Raw genomic sequence first — 26,024 nt, forward strand, 5'->3', positions numbered from 1 at the left:
AGGACAGCAAGAAAAAGAACATAATTTCAAAATGTATTAGAATTCTGAGACATTCCCATGAATTACATAGTAATCCTTTTTATTAAAAGCTTACTTCTGTATTTTCATTTATTTGAGTGGGAGAGAGAGATCAAACTTTCATCTGCAGGTTCACTCCCCAACTAACCACAACAGCCAGCACTGGGCCAGACCAGCTCCAGGAACTCCATCCAGATCTCCCATGTGTGTGGCAGACACCCACGTACTTGAGCCATGACCAGGTGCCTTCCAAGGAGCACATTAGCAGGAAGCTGGATAGGAAGCAGGGGTGGGACTTGTGCCCAGGCTCTTGGTTTGGGATGTGAGCCCCCAAGTTTCAGGGTGACCCACTGTGCCACAAAGTCCACCTGGCCTAATGAATATGTCTGTGGTATAGAATTTAGTCCCAGTTAAATCAAAGTACAGAGGAACTTTTACTGTGCTCTACAGTCTTCACTGAGTTTGTATTCCTGAATATACAAAGTGGCCACCAACTGTGCATTCACATTAGAATCATGGGAACCAAAATTCCAATTTGGCAATAGCAAGACCATGGCATGAAACAGAATGAGTATGGCCACACCAGTGACCTTCAAACAGCCACTAGTTGGCACAGTTCTATGATGTTTAACACAGAATGTGCATGAAATGAATTTGGAACATTCCCTACCTTTTTGTTACAGAATAAACCCCCAAAAGCATCCAGCCAGCCAGGTAATAGCTGTGGCTTTAAATTGCTTGTTATTTTGAGTAATGAGAAATCAGCTCAATGAAGTTTGGCAGATCTCTGCTCAAAACACTGCAAACCTGGGACAAACCAGAGTGTGTGACGCTGCTGGGGCATACCCATTCATTTGTTCTGAACAAAGCACTGCATGTTTGAAAGGCTTCAAGCACATTAATTGCTATTTTCAAGTCTAAAATGACCATATTGTTTTTTCTAGTAGTTTTAAAGATTTTTATTTTTATTTTTTTTACTTATTATATAGAGACACAGAGACAGAAATCTTCCATGTTTTAGTTCATTCCTTAAATGCTCACAGCAGCCTGGGGTAGGTCAGGCTGAAGTTCTGGTCTCCCAGATGGTTGGCAGGACTCATATATTTGAACCATCATCTGCTGCCTCCCAGAGTTAGCATTAGCAGGAAGCTGGACTCAGAAGCAGAGTCAGAACTCAACCCTAGGCACTCAGATATGGGATGCAGGTGTCACAAGTCCTGAGCCCAACTGCAGCATCAAGCACCCGCCCTTGGTCTTCAGTGTTTATATCTTCTAACACATAAGTTGTAGCCTCCTTGCTTCTAAGTGTTCTTTGCTATTACTTTAGGCTCAGCTGATCAATATTGTTAGTCAATTTTAAACATACTATAGATATAAATAATTGGGGTGGATTAAATCTAAGCAATGAAACTCAATATAAAAACATTTGCCAGAAAATTCAGAAGTAAAATATCCTATTTTTTTTTTTTAGCAGCAGTTTTCTGATAGCACATAACTGAGTTACCTAACTTCTCCATATCCTAAATTTCCTACAGTGAAAGGAGAACATTGGAAAGGCAACTTTGGCAAATACATGAGTACTATTTTTAGAAATACCGTTATTGTTTGACAGGTAACAGGGTTTCAATTTGGCCAGAAGATCCTGGAGATGGATGGTGGTAATTGGTGCACAACCATGGAAACACACTGAATGCCACTGAACTGTGCACTTAAAAATAGCTAAGGTGATAAATTTTATATTATGTGATCTTAACATAATTTTTTAAAAAAATAAAAATAATAAATGTCATAAAAGTTAATTTTCAAGATGGTATTGTAAATTTGAGAAAGGCCACAGAGATGTATTCTTCCTTCATTTTGCAGATAAAGAGAAAGGTCCAGAGAGTTCTGAAATGAGGTTGGTAAGTGCTAATCCTCCTAGGGAAACGTTCCTCTCGCCTCAGGCCCTGGAGGTAAAAGCTGTACAGTTCTCACAGCCCCCTCCCCGTGCCCCCATGCTATCTTTTTGGCTGAGACCAAAGAGTTTGGTCAAATGAAGCTTTGTTCCATTCTGTCAACTCTGCACCACCAGAAACACTCCCAGCTACCTTCAAAATTTGAATGGGATATGAGGAACAGAAAAGACTCCTCCTTTTTTTGCCCCCCCTGACTTACTGAGAATCATTCCCCAGCTCCTGTAATTCCCACCAAGCCCTTGAACAACTAAAATATGGTCCAGAGCTCTAGGCTGACAATCAGAGAGACAGTAGCTGTTCTTCCAGGGGAGGCAGTCTTGCACCAGGGCCCTGGGGTTGGCAGGCAGACTGGGAGCCAGGATCCACCTTCTCCCTCTTTACTGGGAGCTTTGAGCACCTGTGACACCATATGCCCCTACCCAGCCAGCCCAACCTAGATGTGACTATCCTAACCACAGCTCTTAGAAGATAAACTCCTGGCATCCGAGGGAGTACATCTTCAGCACATTATGTTGCCCCACAGTTCCAAAGCAAAGAGGAAAGTTAATTTTGCATTTGATTCAAAGGAAAATTACAACATTAATGGATAAGAAAAAAATAGCACTTATATGACCACAAAATAGAGCCTCTAGGGTAAAAAGCGCTAATTAAGAAGCACAAAAAAGGAAAAAAGAAAGATTTTTAAGACTATTGATAGTAGATTGAAAGAAATACATTAAGTGAACATGAGTCATTTTAATTGCAATTGACTGAATGCAGGCTGCCTCTCTGGACTGTGAATATTCTCCAGGATCACTGAATAGGACATGCGGCGCTCATATAGATCAGTGTCGCAAAGCATCTGAGTCAGACTCTTAGGGAAGGGGGGCATAAAACCTGCATTTTTAATAGTCCTTCCATATGATCCCAGTGTATCTTGAACAGTGATAATCAGAGATAATTGTGACTTCTCTTGTGTTCTAGCTACCAGACTTCAGTTTGCTCTCAGTGGTTCGAGATGCCCTGCCATGCATGACACTGCAATGATAAACATTTAGCATTACCCATGAATAAAAAGTCTTTCCGTTATAGGCTTAAACATAGTGCAAGGAAAATGATTCCCCTTTGGTCCCTGTTGAAGTTTCAAACTCCCATCATTATTATCCTACAGCACCAGTTTTAGCCATTTCTCTAAGTTCATCAGTAGTAATTTAGGTATAATTCTAAAGCACAAAAACAGATATGCTGGCTTTTCTTTTTTTTTTTTCCATAGATGTAAATAGGATCAAGCAATCTCACTCACACAAAGGATTTTCAAGTTCTTCCTAACCTTAGAAATCTAAAAACCTGGAGAAGCTCCTGTACGAATGTAATATTTTTAGCTGCTGTTACATCTTAAGTGCCTTGAAAATGTCATTACTGTCTTACACCCCAGTTATTCATTAACTCCTTACTACTACCCTTCTAAAGTCTCCTTAGAGCTTGCCATATATTTCCTATTCAAAGGCATTTAAATCTTTATGTACTTACCAAATAGGCAAAGACTGCTTCATGGAAATTTTAACTATTCATGGTATATGGATTTTGAAATATGTGGATGGCATTTTCTGCATAGGCCCATGTGTGGTCACCTGTCAGAAGTTACAGTGCTTCCCCCACATTAAAGAGAAGGTGTATTGACTGATGCCCACAAATGAGATCACCTGACTGGATTTTGACACATGGTTGCCTGAAACAAATTTACTGCTTTGCTGACTGCTTACTAGCTGCATGATCTTGTCAAGTTACTTTCCTCTCTGATCTTCAGTTTCCTCATCTGTAAAATGGAGATATGAATAATGATATCTAACTCATAGCCTTGTTACGAAGAAATGACACTTGTCTTCTTGCAAAACTCTCAAATCCATGCCTGCCACACTGAATGCACTTAGATATTGTTAATCTTTTTAACTTATATTAGTCAAATGCTGGCTAGGGTTAGCAGTAATGCACTATTCCCTCCTCTGATAGCTATTAATCATCAACTCTATATAATAAAGTTTTCACAATTGTATTTTTGGAATTCAACCTAATCACTTCTTTCATGTACTTGTTCTGCATGAAAACTCTACTGGAAAAGCATGGAGGGAATCAGCAGGAATGCAGAGAAGAAAACAAAACTAATGAATTGCCATTTTCTTCTCATTCTGAACATCAGCTTAATTTATTTTTTCATCTGTAAATACACATAGTGATCAGTACCCAAAACAACTAAAACTGTATGTGCTTTTGATGAAAACATATGAGGAACTATATTTGTGTGCATCATATATAATATATGCATGCAAGAATGTGGAATAAATATATTGAGTATAGATAGGATAATGGCATATACTTTAGGGTAGCGTACAAAACAATTTGAGGTGTTCTGTGATTATTCTATAGGGCTAAAAATTCTCAAAAACAGGGAGAGGAGTTTGAAAGATATGGCTTTTAGCCTACTGCTGTATCTTGAAATATAGCATCACCAAAACCTGGTAGAAACAGCGCTGTATATATTTGTGAGTTCTACAAGTTTACCTTGTTCCAAATTCAAGTGTTTGTATGAGTTCTGCAGCTCCTGTGGGATGCCTCCCACATAGACAGGTGAATTCACGTCCAGTCCCTGTGGTCTGGAATCTGGCACACACTTCATCAATTCATTCATGCTTATTGACAACATGGGGCCTTCCTTTTTAATAGTGACTTTATTCCATTTCCCATCACAATAGGACAGTCCCAGCCACAGATCTACTTGTGTAAGGGCAAGACTGGTATTTAACCGGAAGCTCAGTAGTCCACTCTTCAGCTCCATCTGGATGTCATATTAAAAAAGAAAATAGGTGTATAAAAAAGAATTCAGAATAGCAGTTTATGAGAGAACTGAAGGTCGATTTCTTGATGAAAGCAAGAAATTTCTCTGAGACCATTCTATAAAAATGTTCTACTTTGTCCTATGCAGCATTAGCGAAATACAATAAAATAATTTACAGGCTTATAATTGACATGAAAAATGCCATATTGAGTCAAACAAACTCATAACAGTAATGATTATTCTATGTGATGCAATATTATGTAGGCATAAGATTTCTTCTTTTCCTGGTGCAACATAGTTAAAAAGATTAAATCCTTGTACAAATGACTGAATGACTGAAAAGAACAGAACACTTTGAACCATGACTCTATTTTTGAGTTTTTAGAAAATGAGAAAATACTACTTTATATATTGATCTAATTTTGGGGAAAATATGACAAGACAATAAGAAAATGAAATGTCAAGCTTGATTAAGCTTATTTTACCTGGTTAGTGAACTCAATTTCAAATTTGTAAGATATATTTGATTCAGTATTTCAGTTTAATTCTAAATCCCTAACTAACCTAATTGCTTTTGTATGTATTCTTTTAGATTAATATACCATTTTCTAATGTCAATAGATTGTACTCAAATTTTCCTAGTAAAGGAAATATATGCTTTTCTTCAAAATGTTACATAATTAATTTACATACCATATTTTGATTTTATTAGAAGCCAAATAAGCAAGCATAAAACCCTTGAAAATTTGAGATTGTGTCAAATAAAGCAAATGAAGCATTGCTTGATAAAAATTATTATGTTTTCCATATAAATATCATCTTTGTGAAGTACATTAGGTAAGTAGTCATTATTTATCTATTCATTGAATAAATGTTGAGTCTCTATGTTCCATATACCTGCTACTCCAAGATAAACACACTGCAAAATAGCAGAGGTAAACATATGGGGGTCAATGCAATAAGCACAGAATGGGAGGGGGTACCATGGGAACTGAGAAGAGATATGCTTTTTCCTCCCTTGGAATCAGAAAAGATTTAAAGTAAGGTTTTTGGAAGTGTCTAAGTTTCACGGAGGGTTCTCCAAGGCAGAGATTAACGTATACAGTGGCATGAAGACATTAAGTTTAGAGAAAGTCACCAATTTAGATAAGGCAGAGGTTACACATAGGGATAGGATTTGAGTTAGAAAGTGATCATATAGAAAGGATTAAGTGTTAAAAGGGTTATATAAATAAGATCAAATGTCTGGCAATAATAATAGATAGAATTAAAAGGGAGAAAATGTTCCAACATGGGAAGCAGTCCACAAAGCAGACTCATAGAATGACAATTACTTTAAACAGCACTCTGACCTCAGAGCCATCCCTTAAGGCATTCTGGTCTGGCTGAAAAGCCCATGAGAACATATCAGGCATGGGAAGCCAAGACACTGTGGCAAAAAAAAAAAAAAAAAATCCTGCATAAAGGATCTCTGTGCGAAAGACCCCGGTGGAAAGAAATGGCCACCAAAGAAGGTTGTACTTTTCTCTGAAGGAAGGAGAGAACTTCTACTTTGCTTATGGCCTTGTATAAATACTGACAGAGACTGGATTCAAAAGGCTTCCATAGCCTTGGCACTCATGTCAAGAGCCTCAGGTGGTCAGTGACATCATACAAAAGAGTGTTAATTGCTAAATCAACAACAGGAGTCACTGTGCACTTACTTCCCATGCAGGACTTTGGTTTTCAATGAGTTGTATTATGAGAATTAACTGTAAAACTTGTTTTCAAACAGTTTTGTGTGTGTGTGTGTGTTCGTGTGTGTGTATGTGTGCAAATTGTTGAAATCTTTACTTAGTATAGAGTTGGTTTTCTGTGTATAAAGTTAATTGAAACTGAATCTTAATGGAGAATGGGACTGGAAATGGGAGAGGGAGAGGAAGTGGGGTGGGAGGGCAGGTATGGTGGGAAGATTCACTGTATTCCTAAAGTTGTACTCAAGAAATTCGTACTCATTAAAATAAAAGTTTCTTTGGGGAAAATAATAGAAGAAATGGGGCATGGAGTATATGGAAACTGTCTCTTCTGTAACTTTTCTTAAATCTATTTCAAAATAAAAAAAATTAAAAAAAGAAAAAGAAGAGTCTTCCCAGATATGCCAATGCCTAATTTTGAGTGATATAGGGGGAAAGTTCACCTTTTCTCCTGTTTGTCTATTACCAGAACTCATATGCTTTCCACTGTTACTTTGTACCAAACATTCATGCTCTGAGTCATAAGAATTACACACTGGAAATAAAATCTTGACTAGAACTGAGGAAGCCTACTAGAAAGTCAACACAATTGTGAAAAGCATTTGAAATAGACTAAAATAAGAAAATAATGATGCTGCAGAAGACTGGATCTAAGAAGTATTTTAAAAGCAACTCATCAGAACCTGAAGAATAGGTGAATGTGTTAGGTGAATGAAAAAAGAAACCAAAGGTATTCATCAATTGTTTGGGTAACTAGGGACCATCATCACAATATGAAAAGCATTCCATTTCAAGAAAAGGCTCTGTATAGTGGTTGTTAATGATAAGGAAGAGAAACAAATTCATTGTAGATATATCGAGTTTGAAATGCCAGAAGAAACTTTTTTTTGAGGAGGAGGAGGTTGAACATGAATATACCTACATTTAGGGTAGGCCAGTGAAATGGAGAAAGTTCATGACAAAATAAATAAGATTATCTAGTCAAGTAACAAGAGTAATAAGAAAAAAAGGAGTGTTCGGGAAGACCAATGTTTTAAGAAGATAGAATAGAATCAATTCTGTAAAGTAAAAATGATCTTAGAGAAGCTTGAAATATTTAATGGAAATTAAGAACAACTAGTATGTTGGGAGTAACACTTTTTATAAAATAAAAAAGGAGGATGATATATCAAAATTCAGAAAGATAAGCGGTAAAAATTCTCTAATAGGGTAGGAAATGTAAGAATCACTGGCAACTATCAAAAAACTACCGAGTGCTGTAATAGCAAGATCCCTATCTGTAGTAATTTTGAAGACTGAGATGAGTTGAGAAAGTGGAAATAACAGAGTTCCTACCTTCAATGCACTTGACTATATAGGGAAGGGAAACATAACAGAGGAGGTTTCAAAGTCAAAAAAAAAAAAAAATAAGATATATGGAACTCAATCTTTTTATGTTTTGAGGGGTAAGACCCAACACTCTGGGAAGAATTGAGGTTACCATGAAAGGATAATTTTTAGAATAAGCTTGTGTGAAAGAAGGGATAGACACTAGAGGATACACAACCATCTTTACTTTAGATGTAAGGATGGCAGTTGTACGTGCTTTCCCCTGAGTCAGGAGAGCATGGAGACAGACTTGGCACATAGCCAGTTTGTAAGAAGAGAGGTTAGAAGTTGGGGAGATACGTTTGTTTTATTTGTGAGAGTGAGAATCTATCTGAAGGCACTGATGTGGTGTTTTCTAAATCTTGAAATTCTTTCACTGTCCACATCTAACATGTCTGCCATTTCTATAAACAATAAATATTGTTAAATAAAAGGGTTGCTAAACTAAGGGTGTCACTAGTCTTCATACCTTTACTTAGTTCGCATTTAGTGCTGATGATCTGGCTATTGGAACTGAAAACTGTGTGGGTTAACTGATTGAAATGGTTATGGAGTTAAAAATACAAGATCAGAGCCTGAGTAGAAGAAATGTCAATAGCTGTTTTATGACATCTAAGATAAGGAGGAAATGAGTTATAAAGAAAGGAGATTAACAGTCAATGGTCTCAAAGTGTTAGTGAAAATGAGAGAGAATGAGAGAGCTGGAAGGATATGACATTGTATTTGGAGATTTAAGATATTATCAGTAGAAAATTTCTAAGGATATTAAATTCCAAGGGATAGCTATGTATTCTGAAGTTACTCAGGATAATAGAGTTACTGAGGAGTAATCTGTGGGCAAAGTCCTCCAATGTCCAAGACCAGAAAATAAGTTCTATGATGATGTTTCCTTTGTAAGGGAAGTACTAAAAGAAAGCACAGCACAGAGTAGGCACTCAGTATATATTTGCCTAAATACAATGATTTTAAAAAATACAATAAGGGGGCTGGCCCTGTGGTATAGTAGGTTGAGCTTCTGCCTGTAGTACTGGCATCCTAAATGGGCTCTTATTCTTGGGCGGGCTTCTTTTCTGATCCAGATCTCTGCTAAGCTGTCTGGAAAAGCAAGGGAAGATGGCCTAAATTCTTGCGTCCCTGAACCTACATGGAAGACCTAGAAGAAGCTCCTGACTCCTGGTTTCAGAACAGCCCAGCTTTGGCCATTGCAGCCATTTGGGACGTGAACCAGCAGATGGAAGACCTTTCTCTCTGTCTTTCCCTCTTTGTGTAACTCTGCCTCTCAACTAAAACAAATCTTTAAAAACATAAAGCTTGCATAAAGTTAATAGTACTATTTAATATAGTGGAAATTTACCCTATTTCCAAAGACAATGAATGCAGGAAGATGGGGAGGTAAAAGAGGACACAAGAGGATTGGGAACCTCCAGTGGAAGCATGTGCTATGCCAGAGGAGCCAAAGGATAAAATCTTTGTAGTTCCCACAGCTATGCATATAAAGATGATTGCAGAATTCTTGGTGTAGGTCACCACAATAAGGGCTCATTCACATATGCTCTTATTTATTTATCTAATAATATTGATTGAGTGTGGAATAAAGGCTAAAGGTTAGGTACTGAGAATACAATCATAAAGAAGAGAGACAAAGTCATTATATTCATAGAGACAGATTCCAGTAGATGGGGAAAACAATAAACAAGAGAATGAATAACTACCTTCAACAACAAGTTCTTTTTTTTTTTTTTTTTTTTTTTGACAGGCAGAGTGGACAGTGAGAGAGAGAGACATAGAGAAAGGTCTTCCTTTTCCCATTGATTCACCCTCCAATGGCTGCCGCGGCCGGTGCACTGCGGCCGGCGCACCGCGCTGATCCCATGGCAGGAGCCAGGTACTTATCCTGGTCTCCCATGAGGTGCAGGGCCCAAGGACTTGGGCCTTCCTCCACTGCACTCCTGGGCCACAGCAGAGAGCTGGCCTGGAAGAGGGGCAACCGGGACAGAATCCGGTGCCCTGACCGGGACTAGAAGCCGGTTTGCTGGCGCCACAAGTGGAGGATTAGCCTATTGAGCTGCGGCGCCGGCCAACAACAACAAGTTCTTAAATAATACTTTAATTTGTATTTATTTGAAAGGCCAGAAAGACAGAGAGATATATTCCATCCACTGGTTCACTCCCAGTTGCTTGCAATGGCTGGGCATGGCCAGGTCAATGACAAGAGTGGGGTATTCAACCTAGGTATCCCACAAGATGTCAGAGACCCAAATACTTGAGCCATTATCTGTTGCCTCCCACTGTGTGCATTAGAAGGAAACTGGAATTGGAAGTGGAGCCAGGACTCAAACCAGGGACACTAGTATGGGATGTGGGCATCCCAAGTAGCAACTTAACCACTGTATAACACTCTTACCCTACAAGTAAACAGTACTTTAAATAGGCAAGAATTCAATATCATTAAAGGATAAATTCCCATTAATCATATTAGCAGAATTAAAATTATATACAGAAAGCAAAAATCTTTGAAGTAAAAATATCTTGGAGTCCCAAAATCACAAACATGTATTTTATTGCCTATCTGCCTAAGTATCATAATCTGAGGATAAGACGTTCATCATTTCTTTGGATTTTATTAGGTCTTTAAAATAACTTTTTAAAAATGAGCATTTTGAATAAAGTACTTATTTTTAGTATCCAACTGAATAATTAAAGACAAGTAAAGGCAGTTTCACTTGTCCATTATATCTAGAGAAATGTACAAAAATATTTGTAGCAGACTTATTTGGCATACAAAAATCATGGAACCAACCAGTACGTTCCTGATAAGGGAAGAGGTATTTGACACAACCCTGGAAATGAACACCTACACAGAAGACAAGAATGACTCAGAAACAGCTTCATGGATCTCAAAGTCATTTTTTGGTATTCATGTATGACATTCAAATTACAAAAAAAATCCATGAGAAAGATAAACACAAAATTGTGATTACACATTACCTTTGGAGAGAGACAGGGAAAAAGAAAAGGAGAGCACCTATAGGTAGATGCAAAAACCCAATATTATTTTAGTTACTGGGTTAGGCGATTCATTGTATTATATTTTATTTTATAAATGTGTAATGTATATTATATATAGAAACCATATCAAAAGACAGTGAAGAAAACCATTTTTAAAAAATTCAGTGGAACAGTAAATTTAATTTTCTAAATTCCTTATATCAAGTATGTTTGCTTAAAGTTAAAATTTTCACAGAACTGTCATTTAAAAAATTATCATGATTCAAAAATATAAAAAGTTTCATAGCACTTCAAAACTAAAATGTCTTGGGGAAAAAATGAAAACAAAGGTGAAACTGTAAAGAAATCCCAACCGAATATAATAATAATGATAAATGGTTCATCTTTTTAAAAATTGGGTCTGATACTTTCAGTCAAATTTAATGAAATTAATTAACGTACAGCAAGAAAATCAGGTCCATCTTTGTTGTAAACAAAAAGAAGCAGTCCATTTAATTGGTCAGTTCTGAACTTGAAGGAAATCTCAAAGTTCATTCCACCTTGAAACACATTTGGATTAAGTTCCAGGAATCCTTTAAAAATAAGAATATGTACAGTTAACAAGTGTAAAGAAATATGGTCAGGATTGTCATGGTATTTTAATACTCTAGAACATGTACCATCATTGTATAAATCTCCCACAAGAGAAGATGCAAATCAATACTAACTCCCTCTTGTAATTGTTTGGAAGTTGTAAAATAAACTTGATATACCTTATAAAAAGAAGCAGTTTGCTATCTAAATCATGGAATATTCTGATTTCTGTAGAATGCTAATGTTTCACATATGTATTAAGAAAAAGTGATTGCTCTGACCAGAAGAAATGCTCATAAAGACAATGACAAAAGAGCAATGAGGAAGTGTGCAGACCATGACGCTGTTAGCATCACATGCCTCTGTGTTCTGAAGGCAGATTAAGAAGCTTAACAAACAATTGACTTAATTATAGATGCAAGAGGCCAAGATGGGAGAAGAACCCATATCCATGTTCTCTCGCACCTGCTCCTAGATGGCTGTCAAGACAGAAAGGTAGGTGGGAGGTGGAAGTTATACCATGGACACTACATGTTACCTTTTGCTGCAGCCTTTGGAGCAAAGGTGGTTCTATTCTATTCTCTAGTGCTCTCTCAAGGGCCTACTTAACCCATTACATAGTTGAACCTTCACTATTAGGAGTATTATTCATCTATATAATGAGATAAATAGGTATTTGTGGATCAATCTAGTAGACAAACCCCTTCAAAACATCTTTCTAAGTAAAACTGTGTTCTTATTTTGAAACAACTGACTTCCAAATGGATATTTGTGACATTAACATACATATACTGAAAACAGCATGGGCAACCAAAGATGTTGTGTAAGACTATCACATATATGTGAGTCTTAGGATTTGAACTACATGCCTAGATTTTTGAGGACATATTTCCATGCATCATGGCATAACTAGATATTTTTGTGATACCAGGTTCATACGAGGTCAAAGTAATCAGACAAGAGAGATTAAATTATGCCAAAGATAGAGAAAGAGCATGCTAAGTGATCAGTGGTGTCTATTCAGAGCTTACCTGTTCCCAGGAACTGGGCTCCATCGTTTAATGAAGTGGGACATCCCTCCCAGCTGTTATACACATTGATTTGCTCTTCAGAACTCTGCCAATCCAAAGGTTCCCAAGTAGCTGAAGGATTGTAATTCTTCATAAAATAGACATCCTTGAGGCAGCCCACAAAACCCTTTTGGATTATCTCTGCAGGAGTTGATAGATACCAAGAAATGCACATTTTGAAAGATTCTTTTCAAGCAGTAAATTTTATGTGCCATTAAAATCAAAGAAATAGTCACTCTCATCCCCTATTTATTGCAAGACTCCTAATGATTCACCATGCCATAGGCTATGGTAAATGTTAGCTGTTATAAATCTTTACCTCTGGTTCAGACCCAGCATATCTGCAGAAACAGAGATTTAAGCAGGATCTTTTATTTTGTACTACAAGGAAGAAAGTTACCTTTTAAAAGATTTTTGCTTATTTTTATTTTCTAATTAATTAATTTGAGACACAGAGAAAGAGAGAGAGAAAGGGAAAGAGAGAGAGAGAAGGAGATAGAGAGAGAGAGGGAGAGAGATGCCATCCAATGGTTTACTTCCCAAATGCCTGCGACGACAGGGGCTGGGCATTGTCTGAAGCTGGGAACCTAGATTGTAATCCAGGGCTTCCATGTGGGTGGCAGGAAACAACTACTTGATCCATCACCACTGGCTCCCAGGGTCTGCAGGAAGCTGGAGTCCAGAACTGAAGTCCAAATCAAACACAAGCAGTTGGCTATGCCGTGCAGGCATCATAACCACCAGGCTAAACACTCACTCCAAGAACACTGCCTTCCGAACACACAGACATTTCATCTGCCACTAGCCTTACAAAGTAAGTTCTGTAGCAACTTTTAAAAGTAAGGTTTGAAGGAAATGTTTCTATGAATCTGTAATTTATAGTTCAGTTCTGTTATCAATATGAACCAGTATGTTGCTCAAATGAATCAAAAACATGATTTTACTTTTAAGAAGTTATCTAATATTAATCTTAAAAACTGGAATTCTTTAGATCATGTGGATGGAGGGGGTTAAATAGAGAAAATAAAGATGATGGAGGGGGCTGGAAGAGAAAGTGAGTAAATGGGAGAATTACAGACAAAGCAGGTTAAAAAAAAAGGAGGGAGGACATGTGGCATTGAGGTTGCATTAAAGCAACCTACAGGTACAAGGCTGTGCTCTCAGCTTTGAGTTTACCACTTGCTTCTGGGGAAGGCATGCAGTAGCAAAGTCTTAAAAAGCCAACTGATACACATGGAGTCTATCTATTTGTAACAAAGAGATATCCTCTATAGATAAGCTACTTGGAATCAAGATATGTTCTTATTCTGATACCTGGACCTACCATTACCTGGAAGCACAAATTGGTAAACGCTTTGTGTGTGTGTGTGTGTGTGCTACCTATAAATAAAATATGTTCATCTGGGCCTTGGCATATTTGTAACATTTGCGTAGCTATATTTAACTTCCTGTGGGACGGGGGGAGGTGCCCTACCACTCTGGAACTATTAGGGGTGTAGCTGAAGGATGATTTTTTTTCTGCCTAAAGTTTATTTCATTCATGTTAGTTTTCATTAGTTTCATTTTAGTGTCTTTTTGTTGTCTTGTCCTAAAAATATGGAATTTACTTAACAATACCTCATTATAGCAATTTGGCATTAGCTTGGAATTATATGCTCATTATTATTAACCCTTTATTATGGCAAAGACCACATTTGACTTACTTATGAATATCTAGGGACTGGATGAGTGCCTGTCACATAGTTCTCAGGGAATGTCCTTCACCCTACTTAGAATGTAAAGCAAGCTCATACTTTCTCATTTAAGTGCTGTTTGACCTTCAATTTAAAAATATTTGAAAAATCTATTACAAATCCTAAAATAATATACCTCCAACTGAAGTTAGTGTAATTTATTTCAGAGGTTTAATAGACTTCTTTTATAAATCAAGAACTGAGTACTAACATGATAAATATAAATGATACATAATTTCTTTAACAAAGACTTAACGGGAATTTTTGAGAAATTGATACATACAATATAGCATGTACAAAATATAACGTGAGATAGAATTATGCAAATGGATTATTTTGTAAGTTTGAGTGATAATAAATAATTCTGTACCCTGCTGAACTCACCAGGATCCTTCCTGAGGATGGTATAGCCTTGTGGCAGCCCTCCCACAAATACTCCTGTGTTTTCTCCAATGACAGTGCTACCATTCAGGGAGGCTGAGGAACCTGCAGAAAGGGAGACGAGAATCCAGCTTCAGCAGGATAACTAGTTCTACTAGTCTAACAAATAGTAAAGCCCTTTACCAAGACTTGGGACATCTCTTTCGGTTCTTCTTTTACTTCAGTCTGTTCTGGGTCACTTGTTTCTTGGGTTCTTCTTCATCTCGGTATCATGATATCATAACAACCCAGACTTCCTCCCTTCTCCAACCTCTTCCTTTCTCTACCTACAGGGAATCCACAAGTCTGCTAGTGTGCTGGGCACCAGGCTCAAAGACCAGAGTGGCCCCTGGCTCTTGATGGTGTTGTACAACAATGTAAAATCCCCATTAAGATTTCTAACTTCAGCTTTCTTTAAGAGGAAAGAAAATTTTATTTTTTTCCAGAACCCAATCCACTCTAACTAGCCTGTTACCTCTGGTCCCTGGGCTTTAAATACTATCCTTTGCTAACAACTCCCGACTTGTATTTCCAGGCTGGACCTCATCACTAAAGTCAGATGAGGGTGCCCAGCAAGCAGCCTGCCTGATGTTTCCACTTGGATATGCCATAGACAGTTAAGACTTAACATGTTCAAAGGTGACTGATGAAGTCTCTATCCAAATCATCTTCTGCTTCCACCTTGCAAAGTTTTGGCAGCATTCTTCAAGTTGAGGACCCAAACCTGGTAGTGACATTACATGAGGGGCCAGATGGCAACTCTGTATACAATTCAGCCTCAGGTAGTCACAATTATTATATAAATGAGTGTTGTGCTCCACTGAAACTTTATTTATAAAAGTAAACATAAACTGGATGTGGCCCCAGAGTGGTTGTTGGCAGCCCTTGCTGTCTCAGTCTCATTTCAAATACTGTTAATTTGATATCAAAGGTATAACTAGAATAAGGCGACTTTGTGTGATAGCCACAGTTATCTCCCTGAGTCAAATCACCTTGACTTCTTGCCTGAATTGTAACAGAGTTATTTCAGAAGTATATTAACTAGTCTCCAGGTTTTCACCTTCATCTCTCCTGAAATTTATTCTCAACAGAGCAGCCAGATCGATCCATTAAGAGAAAGAAGTCCTATCTTGTTTCTTCCCTCTCAAAACTCTTCAGAGACATCCCCTGCACTGGAGCCTTTATTATTTGGCCCCCAAATGCCCTCTGGGACCTATGCCGTAACACTAGCCCTTTCCTTAGCTGCTCCCTGGCTCAGAGCCCTGATACCTACTGTTCTCTTGGTCTGAAACTTTCTTTTCCTAGATATTTGCGTGGTCTACTCCTTCATCCCTTCAGGTCTCTGCTCAATTATCACCCAACCGAGAGGCCTTCCCTAACAGTCTTATATATAATTGTAACACTCCTTTCCAACACAGATACGCTACACTGCATGCATACACACACACACAGACACACACACACCCCTTTCCCTCTCTTTCTATATTTGCATTATCAGAATTTACTACCATGTGATATGTGTTTAGCATTTACTTGTTTTGTCTTCTGCCTTCCGTTCCCCATCTCTCCAGGGTTTCTCCAACATATTTGGAACGTAATAGGTGCTCATTAAAATTACATACTTCTTGAATGAATTAATAGAAGTCTCTGTCATCATACAGGCACACTAATTCTTTTATAATTACATGAAAATGGTAGATTGGAAAGAAAACAAAACTTAAATCTGAAAAGACAGGATAGGTGAGTGAAGAATGCTGGCTGTCAACTGTGTACCTGGGAGAAATTACAAAGCTCTTCTAATCTTTGTGTTCCTCACCCCTGGATAACTGCCTTGCTCTACTTTAATTGCCTTCTGGGGGTCAAAAAGACTGTGAATGAACATAATTACAGAGAATTCTGCCTTTTTTTGTTGTTTTACTGAAGTCCTGCATGGGTGAGAAACTGGCTGCCAGACTTCATTATTTCAGCAGCAACCAAAGTAAAATTTCTACAGCAGTTCAGATGGATCTGAATGGAGATGATGCTAATATAGTGATATAAACAAGAGAAAAATATGGTAATACAAGCATACCAATAGAACTATTTATATTTATAAAAATACTTACCTGTATACTGTCCATCTAGAGTGATATGGCCAAAAGCTTGATGTCTAATAGCAATTATTTCATGCCATTCGCCATCACTATATTGTTTACCGTGATCATCAGTTGTGGTAACTTCCACAGATGACTCCTTAATGAATGAATACGAATGAATGAATGAATGAATGAATGTTTACACCCACACACACAGGTATATTTGTTACAAACCAATTTAGCAATTTCAATGTTATGACCTCAATGCAAACATGCATATGTTTCAAACAGAATTCAAAATTAAAGTTGATGTTTGGAGACATTTTGGTTTTTCTGCAAAGTACTTCTCACAACACTACAGCATTCAGATCTCAAAAAACATTCCTTTAGAATAAGAATTTCACACAAGGGCACTTACATTTTGAGTATCTACTTTCATCAGAAAGGTAATATATTTTCTATTCTAACTGTTTAGATTTTAATTTTAATGGTACAAATGTGAAAATCAAGAAAAGATTTTACAACAAATAAAATACTGCTAAAATTGGCTCTAGGTGCAATGTTGTGGCATAACAGGAAAAGCTGCTGCCTGCAACACCAGTTTCCTGTATAGACACCTGTCCGTGCCTCAGTTGCTCCACTTCCAATCCAGCTTCCTGTTAATAGCCTGGGAAAAGCAGTAGAAGATGGCCCGAGTGTTTGAGTCCCTGCCACCCACATGAGAGATTGGATGAAGTTCTGACCTCCTGATTTTGACTTGGCTCAATGCCAGCCCTTTGTGGCTATCTGGGAAGTGAAGCATCAGATGGAAAATCCCTTTCTCGTCTCTCTCTCTCTTTCTCTGTAACTCTTTCAAATAAATAAATAAATAAAAACTTTTTTAAAATTTGGCTCCAAAGACAGAGAACTGTTAGGCAATTTAGTTTCTTTTAACTTCATTAAACTACTAATAACAAGAAGGAATGAGAGTCACTTTAAAAATTAGCCAATTATTAACACATTAAACATAGCATGTGGTTAAACTTACTATATGAGGCTTTGTACTTTAAAATCTAACATCTGTATCTGTGGCTAAGGAAATTATATTGTAGTTAAGTACGAATTCTTAAATGAATAAAATCTAGGAACTGGCAGGTACCAAGAATTGAGATTGACAAAAAGGAGGCAAGGGTAAAGAAACAGAGAACTAGAAGAAAAAATCTGCCACCCTAGTGCTGTCAGTTTACCGAATCTTAGTTCAATATGTCATGGTTAACACAATTGTAAACTTTTTAATATTAATAAGAAAATAAGACTTGAGTAGAAGAAATTTGAACTTCGTATCTATGACATTTACAACTACCATCAAAGAAAAAAACACAAAATTTTATTCTAAATCTTCTAAGTGCAAATAATAAAAATGAGATTGGGCAAAATGTTACAATTCAAAAAAATTTTCTAGAATGTTTCACCAAAGTCTTGTTTTTCCAGAAGAGAGAACTGGTAATTATCTGATATAATATAGTTGAAGACTGACATTGAAAGAAACAGTGTTAATCATACCATGTTGAGCACAACGTTTCTGATTGTATTTCCCTAAAGCAGCTACAGTTATATCACATGTCCATTCTACACATTTAATTGGCTCCTGTCTGGCCTCATAAAAAGCTTGATAGCATATATGACATACTGAATTTCATGTTATCAAAGTAAAAAAAAAAAGCTTTTAATTTCCCATGAGTATGAGCAGGCTTCTTCTCACATGGATGATATCCCAACTTTTATGGACAACTCAGCTAGAAATACGGCAATTTGGTAAGTTCATTTTCTAAGCCTTGAATTTTTATAGGTTGATTTGCCTAATGTATATTTCTTCTATTTACTTTTTTATTTTGTTCAACCCTATTTCAACATTTTAATATTTTACAAACACACATTTCATTATCGTAGTTTAATAATTAAAACCAGAACTGGTGTCGTGCCCAATTAATGTGCCCTGGTAGCATGCCCATTAGTTTTTCCATTAGTGAATTCAACAATACTAATGGGATTACTAGCATGGGATGCTAATTGGGCGTGACATAAGAAACTGGCTTACTTCTTAGCATACTCTTGCTAATGATGAAATTAATGAGCATTTTATTAAATGCTGTCTCATCAAAGTGTACTTAGTTAGCGTTAAAATTGTTACAAACGATGCGGCATTCTAAAGATCAGGTGTCTGAGTAAGTGGTTCTTCATATTTTGTTTGGCAACAGTGTGAAGCATTAATAGTTCTTTACATCAGAAATCACTTTTATTGGAGACAAATTCAAGTGCAAAACCTGCAGCCTCACTATGCCAAACTCACTTTTCTACAGAGAAGAGCTTAGAATACTCATATTACTCTTTGATGAAAATGTTAAGACTCTCTTCCACCACCAATACTAGAAGAATTATTACATGATATAGTCTGATGTCATGTTTTCGATTTTTTTCTTTCCATTTGTTAAAATATCCAAAATATTAAATAGATGTCATTCATAATTACTTGGAAACTTTTACTTCCACAACTTCTGTGAAAACAGAATTTTTTCTGAGTTTCCTGTTAACACCACTGAACATAGAATGCTTAACTGATACCCAGGGGTCATTACTGGACAATAAAATATCATCTGATTAAGTAGATGTAAAATTAAAATTAACTAAATAAAAATGGTGTGATTATAGGTAACTGTTAGTGACTTAATAAAAAATAGCAAAATTGTGCTTAACATTTCTTTATTGTGTCTCTTAACAATGGTTCCAAGTGTTCAGTCTATATTATACAGCCACAACTTCAACTTTAGATTTTATAAGACTCTTCCTCCTTCTAAACATTTATTCAACAGAAAGCATTGGAAAGTTGGAAGAGAAATGAAATACATTTTTAGCTGTACAGCCTTTCTGTAGAATAGCCCTGTTTTATATAAGGAATACATTACTTAAGTTTATTGAGATATTTTTAAAAAGAGCAAAGTAGAAGGTGATCTCAATGTGAAAGATAGTAATGAAGCAAGAGGCAGCTATGGGTTACCTAAAAATGTAATTTCCATTATTCTAAATTTATTTTGAATGGATTCAGGAGAAGTAGAAAAATCATCATGCTGGGGCCAGTGTTGTGGCACAATGTGGTAAGCTGCCACCCACAAGGTCGACACCCCATATGAGCATTGGTTTGAGCCCTGGCAACTCCATTTCTGATCCAGCTCCCTTATAATACACCTGGAAAAGCAGCAGAAAATGGCCCAAGTGGTTGGGCTGCTGCCACCCACTTGGATGGAGTTCCAGGTCCCTTGCTTTGGCCTGCCCCAGCCATAGGCATTTGGAGAATGAATCAGAAGATAAATGGTCTTTCTCTGTGTGTATTTCTCCCAGCCCCAAAGGTAACTCTGCCTTTCAAATACATAAAATAAAGCTTTAAAAATAGTTATCTTATTGTTTTCTGATGAAAGTCAAAATAATAAGCAGACAAAATAAATGAAAACTAAATTGTAATATAATCACTACAAAGATGGAAATTTTAACCCAGAAAAATTATCTTCAAGTTTGAGTTACCATTTTAACAATGGTTTTTGAGTCACTCAGTCAACCAGTAGATATTTATTAAGCATCTACTATTTTCCAAAAACTGTAGTAAGTCTTGAGGATGTCTTTGTGTACAAAACATAGACACATGGGCCGGCACTGTGGCACAGCAGGTAAAGCAAACATCTGCAGTGCTGGCAGCCCATATGGGTGCCAGTTCGAGTCCTAGCTGCTTCACTTCCAATTCAGCTCTCTTCTATGGCCTGGGAAAGCAGCAGACGATGACCCAAGTCCTTGGGCCACTGTACCCACATGGAAGACCCAGAAGAAGCTCCTGGCTCCTGGCTTTGGATCGGCACAGCTCAGGCCATTGTGGCCACTTGGGGAGTGAACCATCGGATGGAACACCTCTCTCTCTCTCTTTTGCTCTTGCTTGCTATTTCCTCTGCCTCTCTGTAAATCTTTCAAATAAATAAATGTTAAACACAAAGATACTGCACATGTGTTTGATAAGACATATTTAGCACATAATTGCTTGTGAGATGAGTACATGAGGTATTCACTAGATAACCTCATTCTCATTTAAAAACGAAAGGAAAGAAACTGTCCTAAAGTGGTACCAACAGAATTTAAAATATAAATACTTTTAATGGCAAGAATAACATCAAATAAGTTGCTATACTCTTAAATGTGTGGTGGCTCGAACTCTGTATCAGAAGCCACATTCATGTTCCTACCCCAAAGGAGAGCCAACAGTAGACGATTTTTCAAAATGCTCTCTGTCCCTCAGTTTCAACAGCTCTTTGTCTAGAAACAAGTGGAGCATCATCATGAAATTGGCAAATCAGTCCAGTTAACCAGCACTGTTGTATAAATTCCTCAAAGGTAAGGAAGGATGTAGGCTTTGCTAGTTTGAACTTCTTGGTTCATAAACTCATACAAGTGGCACCATGTCCACTGAGCCCCTAGTACAGTATATCTGTTTAGTGCTTTTCTTCAAATGTATCCACACAACCAGTTGCTTACTTAACAAAAATAAATTTTCCCTTGGAAGAAAACACAGGCAGCTTTTATCTTGTGGAAAGATTGTTATTCCAGGTAAAAAATTATTTGCCAGGCAGGCATCATTTAAATGTCTCACTCACCTGAGCCCCCAAGTTTTGACTATAAAATATTTGTACTTGGTTAGCATCCATCAGCTATGTAGACAAGTTAAGATTTGGCCATCCAGGGTCCAAATAGAGCAACAGGGAAAGCTAATGGCTGTGATGAATATTCTGGTTAATTCTGTGTGAGAGAAATGTAGGCAGACAGAAATGATGGGTGATGCCCTGAACTGTGTTACACCAGCCTATCTATCCGATTATCACAAAGAAGCTGGAAAAGATGAGACCTGGCGGGTTTCATGGCTGACCTCGTGGTTTCATAGCACTGTGGCTGAGTACAGAAACCATTGTTTGACACTGGTTACCCTCTTATTCAGCAATCTTAAGGCATCACATCCTTTACAAGAAACAATACTCATATCCAAAGAGATGAAGTCGTGCTTCAGGACTGGGAAAGTCATTTTTGGATAGTTCTCTATGTTTAGAGTGTGTGTATGCATGTGTGTGTGTGTGTGAGTATGTGTATTAAATGTTCTATACCTGTGATGAACAACCTATGGCCAGTGTTCTACTGAGTGATATGCTGCATGTTTCTCATTTCTGCGTTCCCAGTTTATAACTGCATATTGTGCATGGAGCGTCATGCATTCCTAACAAATGTTCCACCTAATGAAAAAAAAAAAAGTAAATTCAGTGCCAGTTCTCTCTAAACCACTGTGTGACTGCAGTTAAGAAGCTATTTCTGGGGCCGGCACCATAGCACACTAGGTTAATCCTCCGCCTGCAGTGCCAGCATCTCATACAGATGCCAGTTCTAGTCCCAGTTGCTCCTCTTCCAGTCCAGCATCCCATATGGGTGCCAGTTCTAGTCCTAGTTGCTCCTCTTCCAGTCCAGCTCTCTGCTGTGGCCTGGGAAAGCAGTGGAGGATGATTCAAGTGCTTGGGCCCCTGCACCCGCATGGGAGACCTGGAAGAAGCACCTGGCTCCTGGCCTCAGATTGGCATAGCTCCAGCCGTTGCGGCCATTTAGGGAGTGAACCAATGTCTCTCTCTCTCACTGTCTGTAACTCTATCTGTCAAATAAATAATAAAACTATTTCATCTACAGCAGAGATGAAAATGGTTCTTACCTCACATGGCTACTTCAAGAATGAGATGAGATCAATAATGCAAACCTACATTGTATAATTTACTTTTAGAATATTTCTCGCTTTAAAATTATTTTATTTATTTGAAAGGCAGAGAGAGAGAGAGGAGAGAGAGAGCAAGCAAGCTAGCTGACAGATAGAGCTCTTCCATTTGCTGGTTCACTGCCTAAAAGCCTGCAACATCTGGGGCTGGACCAGGTGGAAGCCAGAAGCCAGGAACTCCACTGGGCTATCTCACATGGGTGGCAGGGAGCCAAGTACTTGAGCCATCCTACCTGCCACCTCCCAGGGTGCACATTAGCAGGAAGTTGCAATCAGGAGTGGAGCTGGGACTTGAACCCAGGTACTCCAGGGGATATGGGTGTCCCAGCTGGAGTTTTAAATGAGGCACCAAATGCTGCTCCTTTGTATACATTAAAACTCAGTTGAAAAATGGATATAAGATTAACGCTTTTCTCCATGTGGCTTTTTCACAGTTATCCCCAGATATCAGCAGAGTGAAGGGGAAAAAGCAGAACCAGATTTTTCTTCCTCAGTGCCATTGTTCTATTTTACTATACTGTTTCTTTTTCTGACTTTGAGTTTTTACAATTCAGTATTAGGTCTCTGTTTTCACCTTATTTATTTGGATATCCGTTGAAACATTTTATACTCTCAGTAATTAACTTATTTTCCTACACTTAAAATCAAACATTTTCTCTGTTTATTTTATGGAAATAAGACATCAAAATGATCTATTCCCATACTCCAACCGTCACTACTAAGCTGATACCTTTAGAAACTCTCAATTCATTTATCTTTTCTTCTCTTTCAACTCTTAGTAATTTTAGCAACACATGATTATTAAAGGTGTTTTTTTGTCCTTGCTACATTTTTCTTCTATTTCAAAGAATCTTCTTTGGCACTATATAACATATTTCTGGTTAGTCTGCCATTAAGTATTTAAGTTTAACTTAATATTGATAGACATTATTAACCACTGCTTCTTTTCAGACATTTGACTTTATTGCTTCCTTTTGGCTAGATGCCTGGCTGGAATACTTGCTTCCAATTTGGAACATAGATGAGATTTTTTTTTTCTGGATCTCTGCATAATTGTAAAGACTTATTTAATTATTTGAAAGAGTGACAGAGATAGAAGGGGGAAAAGAGGAAGGAAGGGAGAGAGATATCTCCCCTCCGCTAGTTCACTCCTGAAATGGCCACAACAGCAAAACCCAGGCCATCTTGAAGCTAAGAGCCAGGAACTCCATCCAGATCTTCCATGGGAGCAGGGTTCCAAGCCCTTGGGCCATCTTCTGCTGCTTTCACAGGTGCAATAGTAATAAGCTGTACTGGAAGCGGAGCAGCTGAGACTCCAGCTGGGACTATGATAGGGGATGCTGGCTTCACAAGCTGTGGCTTAACCCACAGCACCACAATGCCAGTCCCAAGGATCTCTGGATCTTAACACACATCTTTCTTTCATGTTGAAAAGCAATATAGCATCATGGTTTTGGAAGATGGATTGCCTGGGTTAAAAGCCTGTGTGTGTAGGTATGCCCATTTATACATAGAGAAAGCACCAAAAATAATGACTGGAGTCCTTCTAATAATGCCTCAAAGAAATGTCAGCCTTCACTGGAACTAGATGAGCCTTTTCAATAAATGTACAATCAATTTTTCCTTATGGTAGTATTTTCTTCTTACATTCCACTATTTTCTTTTATTCTTCTTTTTCTTATCTGTGTGGTTTTTGCTCTCTTCCTTAATGTCTTCCTAATGGTGGTAATAGTATTTATATTTTTAATGGTTTATATTTTTATATTTTAAGAAATATTTGCAGGGGCTGACACTCTGGTGTAGAATGTAAAGCCGCCGCCTGTGGTGCCAGCATCCCCTATGAGTGCCAGTTTTAGTCCTGGCTGCTCCACTTCCCATCCAGCTCTCTGCTATGGCCTGGGCAAACAGTGGAAGATGGCCCAAATGCTGGGGCCCTGCACCTGCATGGGAGACCTGGAAGAAGCTCCTGGCTCCTGGCTTCAGCCTGGCCCAGCTCCTGCCACTGCAGCCATTTGGGAGTGAACTGGTGGATGGAAGATTGTCTCTGGCTCTCTCTCTCTCTCTGTAACTCTGCCTTTCAAATAAGTAAATCTTAACAAAAGAAATTTATTCAACTTTGTCTTCTGGTCTATTGATCTGAGGCTCTCAATGCCTCATTTTCAACTGAAAATTTTCATTTTCCCGCATCAGCACGTGGATGTGCTTTCAGTCATCATCGGCCCACCCATCTGTGACGGCTCTTGCTTTGCTCTCTCTCTGGCTGTTGGGTCGACTTAAGTGAGCTGCTCTTTCTCTGAGCTTACTCATCACCCAACTCTTAGCATTCCTGAAGCAGCAACAATTCCAGGGGACACCCAGCAATCCTTGTACTTGAGGATCTTCACTGCAGGAGCCAGGGTGTTATTTGGCCTCTTTTGAGACATCAGGATAGTCTTTGCACCCCTGGTCTTTCAGTTGCCTGTTCATAAAGCAGCAAGGTTTCAGCAGCCTCTCGAGCCTGGCACAATGCTTAGACACACTCGGTCAGTACAATGTTTATTATTCTGCTTTTCACTACTATAAGAGACTACCTAAGGCAAGTTAATTTATAAAGAAAATATATTTTATTTAGAACAAAGATTTGGAATGTGAAGTCTAAACAGCTCTAGCGATTGCAGGTCATCAAATGACAAGAGATGGCAAGTGAAAGGCCATATTCTCTCTCTCTGGCTCTTCTTATATAGCCACCAGAATTCAATCATGGGGGCTATACTCTTGATGCCCTTACCTAATCCTAGTCACCTAACAGAGGCCCGACCTCTAAATGCTACAATCAGGTTAAGTTTCCACTCTCTTAGTAATTCACAATGGGGACTACGTTGCGGGACATGCTCAAACCACACCCAAACCATAGAGACTTGCCCTTCCTTTCCAAAGGGAGTGGGTCTCCAGGGTGCATGAAGCTGTGAACCCCACCCAGAGTTCTCAGCCCATGATCCTAGATGATGTAAATTTGATAGAGAGTTGGGCCTGCTTTACCAGTGTAAGGTAAAACATTTGCTTAGCAAGCATGCTTTATGACTATATCATCAGTTTTCAGTGAAAGACCTGAGGAAGTGGAAAGCAAAAAGTCTTCTACTTAGACTTACTCACTTCTCAATTACTCATAAGCCCAATACAATTTCTAATATCAACTACTCATTAACACAAGTTTGTGTTAATTAAAACAAAGACATGTTGGATCACTCTCCCCTTTATTTATTCTATCGGTTAGTGTTAGCAGATACTAAACTTGTTTATGCGCTCCCTTTGACTCTTAGTCCTTTCATTATGATCAATTGTGAACTGAAATTGATCACTTGGAATAGTGAGATGGCATTGGCACATGCCACCTTGATGGGATTGAATTGGAATCCCCTGGTATGTTTCCAACTCTACCAATTGGGGCAAGTCAGCCC

The 26,024-nt window shown here is 38.0% G+C and overlaps 1 protein-coding gene across 1 annotated transcript in view; it reads right to left on the minus strand.

The window, feature by feature from the left end:
• Positions 1-26,024, minus strand: part of USH2A (usherin) — an 870,853-nt gene that overhangs the window by 455,837 nt on the left and 388,992 nt on the right. The window contains exons 24-28 of the mRNA XM_089312189.1: positions 16,797-16,923; positions 14,656-14,757; positions 12,500-12,679; positions 11,337-11,467; positions 4,512-4,785 (exon numbers count right to left, since the gene is read on the minus strand). Of these exons, the coding sequence (XP_089168315.1) occupies positions 4,512-4,785; positions 11,337-11,467; positions 12,500-12,679; positions 14,656-14,757; positions 16,797-16,923 (814 nt within the window). The remainder of the gene's footprint in view (positions 1-4,511; positions 4,786-11,336; positions 11,468-12,499; positions 12,680-14,655; positions 14,758-16,796; positions 16,924-26,024) is intronic.

Source organism: Oryctolagus cuniculus, chromosome 13 (genome assembly GCF_051225735.1).
Source record: "Oryctolagus cuniculus isolate XC-2025 breed Fujian yellow rabbit chromosome 13, ASM5122573v1, whole genome shotgun sequence".
NCBI lineage: Eukaryota > Metazoa > Chordata > Mammalia > Lagomorpha > Leporidae > Oryctolagus > Oryctolagus cuniculus.